The sequence below is a fragment of the Ursus arctos genome, unplaced genomic scaffold (assembly GCF_023065955.2).
Source record: "Ursus arctos isolate Adak ecotype North America unplaced genomic scaffold, UrsArc2.0 scaffold_4, whole genome shotgun sequence".
NCBI lineage: Eukaryota > Metazoa > Chordata > Mammalia > Carnivora > Ursidae > Ursus > Ursus arctos.
Window position 1 is genome coordinate 45,169,579 of NW_026623056.1, and position 9,924 is coordinate 45,179,502.

General features: G+C 36.4%; 1 protein-coding gene across 5 annotated transcripts in view; it reads left to right on the top strand.

Moving 5' to 3' along the window:
- Positions 1-9,683, top strand: part of CBLB (Cbl proto-oncogene B) — a 218,560-nt gene extending 208,877 nt beyond the window's left edge. For all 5 annotated transcript variants that reach the window (XM_044381780.3, XM_026492654.4, XM_044381753.3 and 2 more), the window contains exon 19: positions 6,014-9,683. In XM_044381780.3, the coding sequence (XP_044237715.2) occupies positions 6,014-6,273 (260 nt within the window). In that variant the 3' untranslated portion in view covers positions 6,274-9,683. The remainder of the gene's footprint in view (positions 1-6,013) is intronic.
- Positions 9,684-9,924: the final 241 nt, after the last annotated feature.

Here is a 9,924-nt window from a genome sequence, read left to right on the forward strand (position 1 = left end):
GGGGGGAAATAAAAGAGAAACTAAAGGAAACGGATATGCAACCCATCTGATAGAGTTCAAATAAATGGTCTTAAAGATAGTGAGAATTTCAACAAAGAAAATATAAAACAGAGCCAATCAGAGCTGAAGACTACAGTAACTAAGTTGAAAAATACACTAGAGGAAGTCACCTGTAGCTTAGTGGATTCAGAAGAATGGATCAGCGATCTCGAAGACCAAGTAATGGAAATCATCCAAGCTGAACAGCAAAAAGGAAAACTGAGGAGACGTCAAGGGACCTCTGGGACAACATCAAGCAGACTAATATGTTTATTATAAGGGCCTCAGAAGGAGCAGAGAAAGGGACAGAAAACTTATTTGAAGAACTAATAGCAAACTTTCTCTAACCTGGGAAAGAAAACCTGTTTAGGCCCAGGAAGCACAGAGAGCCCCAAACAAGATGAACCCAAAGAGGTTCACCCACAGACACATAAAAACTAAAATGCCAATAATTAAAGATAACGAGAGAATCTTAAAAGCAACAAAAGGAAAGCAACTAGCTACGTACAAGGGAATACCTGTAAAACTTTCAGCTGATTTTTCAGCAGAAACTTTAAAGGCCAGAAGGGAGTGCACGGTATATTCAAAGTGCTGAAGGGGGGTGGAGGGGAGACCTACCACCAAGAATACTGTACCTGGCAAGATTCTCATTCAGAATTGAACGAGAGATAGTGTTTCCCAAACAAACAAAAGTTAAAGGAGTTCATCACCACTAAACCAGCCTTACAGGAAATGTTAAAGGGACTTCTTGGGGGCAAGGGGGGCCTTATATAATAAAACTACATCAATAACATAAATGCTCTGAAGGTTAGAGTAGTAAAATCAACTGTATCTACAATAATTAGTTAAGGGATGCACATAATAAAAATACGTGCAGTATGACATCAATGCATAAAATGGGGGATGCAGGGTAAAAGCGTAGTGCTTTCAAAATGAGTTCAAACTTGAGTGACAACAAAATAAATTGCTATATAAATAGGGAATCATATATGAAATTCAATGCTAACCACAAACCAAAAACCTATAGTACATACACAAAAAATAAAGAGAAGGAAATCCAAGCATAACACTAAAAAACGTCATCAGATCACAAGGGAGGAGAGCAAAAGAAAGGAACAGAGAACTATGAAAACAACCAGAAAACAGTTAACAAAGTAGCAATAACTACATAGTTATAAACAATTTCTGTAAATATAAATGAACTAAATGTTCCCACCAAAAGAAATAGGGTGAATGAATGGATAAAAAGGATCCATCTATATGCTGCCTACAAGAGATTTCACACCTTAAAGACACATGCAAACTGAAAGTAAAGGCATGGAGAGCGATAATCCATGAAAATGGAAGAAAAAGCAGACACCAAAGACGTGAAAGAGGGTATTACACAAGGATAAAGGGATCACTCTAAGAAAAGGATATAACAATTGTAAATACCTAAGCACCTAACATAGAAACATTTAAATACATAAATATTAACAGACATAAAGGGAGAAATTGACACTAATGAAATCATAGCAGGAAATTTTAATACCCCACTTACATCAATGGATAGATTATTCATATAGAAAATCAATAAGGAAACAGTGTTATTGAACACCCCATTACACCAAATTAGCTAAGATTTATATAAAACATTCCATCCCCAAACAGCAAGGTATACCTTCTTTTTAAGTGCACATGGAACTTTCTCCAGGATAGATCACATGTTAGGCCATACAACAACTCTCAATAAATTTAAGAAGACTGAAATTATATCAAGCATCTTTTCTGACCACAACAGTATGAATTTAGAAATCAATTACAGGAACTGGAAGAAACACAAACACATGGAGACTAAACAACATTCTGCCAAACAACCAGTGGGTCAATGACGAAATCAAGAAGGAATAAAATAATACCTTGAGACAAATGAAAATGGAAACACAAATTTGCAAAATCTTTAGGCAAAAACAATTCTAACAGGAAAGATTATAGTCATACAGGCCTACTGCAAGAAACAACAGAAATCTCAAATTATTTAATCTTACACCTAAAGAACTAGAAAGAAGAATGAAGCCCAAAGTTAGAAAAAGGAAAGAAATAACAAAGATCAGAATGGAAATAAATGAAATAGAGACAAAAAAAAAAAAAACCCACAAAACAAAACCAACTTAAAAAAAGATCAACAAAACTAAGAGCTGGTTCTTAGAGAAACAAAACTGATAAACCTTTATCCAGACTAATCAAGAGAAAGAGAGGATTCAAATGAAATCAGAAATGAATGAGGAAAAGTTAAAACTGAGAAATACAAAGGATTATAAAAGGCTACTACAAAAAATTATTTGCCAACAGCTTGCACAACCTAAAAGAAATTATAAATAGCTAAGTCTCTAGAAACACAATCCTTCAAGACTGAATCAGAAAGAAATAGGTAATATGAACAGACGAATTACCAGTAATGAAGTTGAACCAGTGATTTAAAAACTCCCAGGAAACACAAGTTCAGGACGAGGATTCATGAGTGAATTTTACCAAACATTTAAAGAAGAGTTAATACCTATCCTTCTCAAAATATTCCCAAAAATTGAAAAGGAAGGAACATTTCCAAATTCATTCTACAATATCAGCATTACTCTAATAGCAAAATCAGACAAATATACTATTTAAAAAAAAACCTACAGGCCAATATCCTGGAAGAACATAGATGCAAAAATCCTCAACAAAACATTAGTGAACAACATTCAAAAATACATTAAAAGAATCATTCGCCCCAATCAAATGGGATTTACTCCAAAAGTACAAGGGTGATTCAGTATCTGCAAATCAGTGTGATGCACATTCGCAAAATGAAGGATAAAATCCTGTGATCATCTCAATAGACGCAGAAAAAGTATTTGACAAAATTCAACATCTATTCATGATACAAACTCTCGAGAAGGTGGATCGAGAACATCCCTTAACATAGTGAAGCTGCATATGACCGGCTCACAGTTAACATCACACTCAACAGTGAAAAGTGAGAAGTTTTCCCTCCAGGATGAGGAACAAGACAAGGATGCTCACCCTCACAGCTTTTATTCAACTTGGTACCAAACATCCTAGTCAGAGCAGTCAGACAAGAAACAAAAGGCATCCAAATTCGTATGGAAGAAGTAAAACTGTCACTAGTTGCAGATGACATGATACTATATATAGAAAACTCTAAAGACTCTACCAAAAAACTATTAGGATAAATAAATTCAATAAAATTGCAGGATACGGTATTAATATGTAGAAATCTGTTGTATTTCTATATACGAACAATGGACTATCAGAGAAATTAAGAAAATAGTCCCATTTGCAATTTCGTCTAAAAGAATAAAACACCAAAAAAAAAGCCCCCCAAAAAACAAAGAAGAAAATGCCTTATGAATAAACTTAACCAAGGAGGTGAAAGACCTGTACAGTGGAAACTATAAGACATTGGTAAACAAAATGACTAATTTGAAAATATACGTGAACCTCTATGTTCATCGCAGCATTATTTACAGTAGCCCAAGTCATGGAAGCAATGTCAGTGTCCATCAGTAGACGAGTGGGTAGAGATGAACATGCACACACAGAGATACGCTGGGATGCTACTCAGCCATAAAAAGTGACATCTTGCCATTTGCAACAATGTGGATGGACCTAGAGGGTATTACGCTAAGTGAAATAAGTCAGACAGATACCATATGATTTCACTTGTATGTGCAATCTAAAAAACGAGGGAAAAAAAAACAGAAACAGACTCATAAATACAGAGAAATAGTGGTTGTGTGGAGTTTAGGGAATGGACAAAATAGCTGAAGGGGATTAAGAGGTACAGACTTCCAATTAGAACATAAGTACAGCATAGGGAATATAGTCGGTGATACTGTAATAACTTTATTTGGGACAGACGGTAACTACACTTCCTGTGGTATTTCATAATGTATATAAATGTCAAATCACTTGTACACCTGAAATAAATATTATATTGTATGTCAACAATACTTCAGTTAAAAATACATATGCTTATTACATTTAAAAGTTCTAAATCTTGAAACTTCATTGCCAGTTATACTATTAGATGTGTCTCCGGCTGGCGTAGTACCCTTCCCATTCTAGGAGTGTATTTAGCTGTTCTTCTCAATGATGCTTGACAATCTTGTGCCCTTCTCAGGATTTTGGACAAAAGCAAAATAATAGTATTAGAAAAACTCTTTGAGACTTACCTATAGAAAACTGGGAATTTCAACTTGCATTTAAGTGTAAGGACTTTTTTCTCACCAGAAAGTAAATCAGAACAGACAAGATTTCAGTGTATGACTTCTGTGGTGATTGATTAAAGGATAGCTTACTAGAATTTCTGTTTTTTGGAAATGATTAGAAGCAAAGTAACATTTATTGCCCAGCTCTGCATGACATAATGGAAATACTTACTAGAAAATAAATGGAACCTGAAAACATAGTAAGAAATGCAATTTAGATCATAATAACTTGAGATGTTCAGTTATAGATGCAAGATACAGTACATACAGACTTGAGCTAGCACCAGAAATTAATGTGTGTTCTTGTATATGAGCATAATTTAATAAGCTTTATCTATAGCTATATTTTTTTCAAACTGGGAAGTATTCTATAAGAAAGGAAAAATTAAAAATAAGACTATCATCCAATTTGGTGTGGAACCAAACATCTTCATACCGTTATACCGCTATATTGCTGGAATGGTGAAGAGGATGTTTTTAAGGAGTTACCTTCTCATGGAAAAAGACTTATGAGACAAATATAAAGGAATGTATTAGATAATTTTTTTGATTCAGACTTGATTATTATTGAAAATATCAGCTTACAATTTCTCATGAAGATATTGGGAAAGTTGGCAAAGCAGCAGAGACCAGGAGGGCAAGGATGGGGACAAGAGTCACAAGGCATTTGGGTTGTAGCCTCACTTCCTCCTCTACTTAACTATGTCCTAAGATTTATCATTTGGCATTTGTCAGTGGTCTGAGAAAGATATTAAAGAAGTGTCGATGTCTAAAAAGTCTTAAATCCATAAATGTGTTGCATGGCATAAATTTGATAATTTTTAATCTTTAAATTTAGACTTTTGAAATACAGTACCAAATATAGGTATTATGGACATCTGTGATAAAAGTGCCTTCTCAAGTTACCAGCCCATGCCCCGGTTATCTGTGAGGGGTGGTGGTCTCTAATTCTTTCTCTTAGTAGAGTACTCTCCATTCATGGGCACCAAAGTCATTTGATTTAAGTTTGAGAAACTTATCAGGGGACTGATCCGGAGCCCGAATCGCATTGTTCATGTTTCTGCTGGCTTTGCTTTTTCTCTAGCAAAACTTCCTACATTGGAATCTGGGTAAAGTATTTGAGCAAAGCAGTGAGTTTACTTCTGTTTAGCCTATTAACTAGCAGTAGACTCGAAGCATGTACTATTTTTCTCCCCACCCCAGCATCAATGGACAGCATCATTAGCTTGAAAAATCAGACCGGCGGAGACATTACAGAGCTCAGAGTAGTAGTGCAATGGCTTGGGTGGGCTAGAGTACCTGCTGGGGGATGGGCTTCCAGGAGTATCAACCGCCTTGTAACAGTCCTCTGCTAGAAACTTCCCAAGAAAATTCCTCCACCATAGTAGGAAAGAATAAGCTAGTGTACCCACAATGAAAGCCTTTCTTTTTCAATTTTTTTCCCTTCTCTCCCTGTTTTTTCATATAGTTTAAAGAATAATATGTGGAATTGGGAATAAATTTGTATTAATTTCTCAAACTTCCAACACATTCTAACTCAGTTTTTTTATGTTCAAAATGGGGACAATATAGCCTACCCTGCAATAGTATATAAAAATGGGGGGGATTATATTTATGGAGGTAATGAAAAATAGGGTTTTCCTATAAAACGAGATCAAACTGGTATGGTGTCTTTATTTTTAGCCCATTATTTACATGATACCCCTCTTTCAAAATCTACACAGATGGTTCACAAGCACCAGCCAGACCTCCTAAACCACGACCCCGCAGGACTGCACCGGAAGTCCACCACAGAAAACCCCATGGGCCTGAGGCAGCGTTGGAAAATGTTGATGCAAAAATTGCAAAACTCATGGGAGAGGGTTATGCCTTTGAAGAAGTGAAGAGAGCCTTAGAGATAGCCCAGAATAACGTGGAAGTGGCCCGGAGCATCCTCCGAGAGTTTGCCTACCCGCCTCCAGTCTCCCCACGTCTAAATCTATAGCAGCCAGGACTGTCCACACCCAAATGGCAAGCAATCGCTATTCCAGGATCGTGGGAAAGAGACAAGTGAGACAAGGGGTCTCCTCGGCGCGGCATCCTGAGAAGAGGCTTGGAAGTGCTGCTTCTCCGAAGACAGCTGCTCGCTCAGGATGTCAACGGCTGCGCTTCCTTATTTCTGCTAGCCATACTTTTTAAATCAGGGTTGAACTGACAAAAATAATTTAAAGACGTTTACTTCCCTTGAACTTTGAATCTGTGAAATGCTTTTCCTTGTTTACAAGTTGGCGAAGTTGCAGTTCGTTTTTGTTTGTAGTTTTGTTTTAGGGTTTTTGTTTTTGTTTTTTTGATCCCTATACTGTGTTCTTGACAGACCCGTGGTGGAGTGGTCAGGTCTGCTGTAACATTTCCCACCAGCTCGCTCGCTGTCCGGTCAGCAGCTGAGTCACACGATCATTCGGCTCGCTTCCATCACGCCGGCCCCACGAGCAGCCAGGTCCAATTCCATTTCTCCCATTTACGAGATGCTTCAAAGGTTCTGATTTTCAACGTATCGAACTAATGAAAAAAAAAAAAAGTGTGTGGCCTTCACTACTGAGTCTTTTCTTTGGAAACCTTTGCTGTTGTGAGACGGGAAAATTATATTATGAATGTATAAAGCATTTTTTCGTCCATGAACTCACTGCCTTTTGATAAGGGGTTTTTCATATGGTATAGAGGAACATCCCTTTTTAGTGTAAGTTTTGTGATCTTTAACCTCCCATATTCTCATCTTGGTCATCCCAGGAGTGTCACTACTCTGTAAAAACATAAAATATTAGGAAGCAACTACTGCAGATGTGGGAGAAATACACTTGCACATGACCATGCCGTGTTGAAGTTATATAATGAGGTCCCCTGACGTTTACGCCTGCATTGCTTTGAGGCATGCTGAATAAGAGGGCTGTCTCCCTGAAATATGTTAATAATTTTCAGATAAAATTATGATCATGCCTCTCCCAAAGCAGAATAGAGTTCATTTCCTATTTGAGTGCTTACACTCTGGTACCTAACAGGTGTAGGAACCAGTTCATATTGCAGTGAAAAAAGTTAAATCTTTGATGCACTGTTAAGTGCCCATGCTACTGTGGCAATATTCTGTTTTTCTTTTTCTTTTTTTTTTCCTTTTTGGCAAACTCTCTACAATCAAATCAGAGTTCATATTTAATTTGTAGATTCTCATTGTTCCATCCAGTCAGGGGAAAGAAATTTATATAGTTTTTTTTTTTTTCAAAATGGAGGTTGGTTCTTCAGAAACCATGTTATTACTTTTAATAAATCTACAAATATTTATTGAGCATCTATGATGTGCTTGACGCACTATGTTTTAAAGCACAAACTGTCACAAGCTGATCGCGATATGTTTTGTTATTCTTTATCTGTGCTTTTGATGGCAACAGTGTCTCTCTGATAGACAAAGCCTAATGAGAAGTTAGTGGAGAAATGGGACAAAACCCAGGTCTGTGTAAAATGCTTGAGCCCACGGAAGCTTTTCTAAGTAAGGACTCATCGCAGGGTCGTGCACCTTTCTGCCGCTCCTCTTCCAGCTTCGCACCGGGTGTGATGTACAAGGATGTATCCGATACTGAGCCTCTCTTCAGGATTTAGAAGGACAGAACCAAACATCTAATAGGACCCCACGGAAATTAATGTTCAAGCCTGGAGCAGTCACCCAGTTGACCTGGGGAGGGGAAATAATGCATTGGTTTGCAAAGTGACATGTGACACGTGCCCTTGATGGTTTGGCTATCACAATAGGAGGTACTTGAGAGGAGTCCTGGGCTTGGGTGTTTTGATTTCTTCAAGTGATTCTGCACTGGTCGGTGTCCCCAGAGAGGAATTTTTACTCTTAGATGTTCCACCTGTGAGCAGGTATATGAGTGCAGTTTTGTACACTTTTAAAAATGGCATCAGCTAATTCTTCATTGATTTAGGAACCCCATGTACATCATCATGATTATTCACTTTTTTTTTATCAGTCTCTGATGTCACATTGGAATAGCACTGTACGTTTTGTGTTTTTTATGACTTGCTGATCATAGGTACAAAAGCCAAAAGTTGCCACTTCATTGTGATAACATTGTTATAACTTTAATAGATTAGAGAGTGATGTAAAATACAAATGTTAGAAAAACATAGTACGTCCTCAAAGTTTTCAAATAATATATGATAATTTCCAGTGAGAATTAGAAAAAGACTGGTGAGGATATAAATTTAGACCTACATTTTGTTAAAAATCTATTTTGCAAAGAAGACTTACTAGCCTCCACTAAAATCTCAGCATCTTGAACTCAATAGCAACCATTAGTTTTATCATTAAAAAGAATGAATCAGAAACTTCTATGGAATAGAATGGAAAGAGGAAAACTTTCTATCAAACGTGGTCATGAAAATCCCATTGCTATCTATTACCAATGACTACCAAACTCAAAAAAAATTTGTGGAAATAATTAAAAATAATTATAAAAATGGCTACCCATTAATGGTCGGAAATGATCAACACTTGGTTTCACTGTGATCCAAAAAGTTAGACATTCCTCCCATTTCTCAAGACTTGGTAGTATAATTATTTTTTAAGCCAGTACACCATATAATTCATATAATTAAAACAAATTATGGCCAACACTAACCTGCTCTCCCCCATCCCCCAACATGTTGTGGGGATAGAAGTACTTATCCTCAATGATAGTCCAGTAAATTAGATCCATAATTTTTTTTTCTCCTTGATGTCTACAATATCCTGGCCAAATTTTCCAGAATTGAATCAGAGCAGTGCTTATGGTTAACTTGAGCTTCCTTCCACAAAATGACCTTTGGTTCTTCCCTGTCCATTTTCCCTTGCCTACATTGCAAATAGTCTTACTAAAGCCCTAATTGCAACTTCAAAGGGCCCATTTGTTAACTCAATATCTCACACACAAGAACACTTGCAAAGATTCTTCATAATGTGAATTTTTTTTCTTTTTCAGTTCCAGAAGCATTTCCTACAGTTTGGACGTTACTTTTCCTCTTGAATTTTCAACTTGAAGCTTTAATTTGCACTGAATTATCAAACCTGGTTAAAATTTTAATTTTTTCTCTTAAGCTGACAGATTTGGAAGCAAATTACAGTGTGTTTTCAACAGCACAGGTACTGCCTGTTGACCTGGAATTTTAATGCTTCTAGAAGTTTCCAAAAAAGACAGCAATAGAGTGAAGGGTTTTCTTCCCAATTACTATTTTTTTTTAAATGCCTTTTTTAAACTTGTCTAATGTGGCAAAATAGTTATGTGTTCAATTAATTTATATTCATCTTTTTTCAATTCTGGTTATTATGTAAACACAAGTACTTTATCTGTTCTTTTAAGGTATTTTATAAAATGAATCTTAACAAAATACAGAGTTGGTGTTTTATTTTTCAAATGAACACAAACATTTCTTTCACAGCATCTCTGTTTTCTTTTTGTGTTAAGCAAAAGACACTGGATTCAAGAGCTAAGTGGACAGGGTGGTATGACATACGCATCCCAGATGGTTATTAAATACCAAAACCATATAATTATAACATATTTACATAAATAAGCTCCTTCTGCGTCTTTGAACTGAAGGAGTTCTATTAAGGTTCCAAGTAAGAACC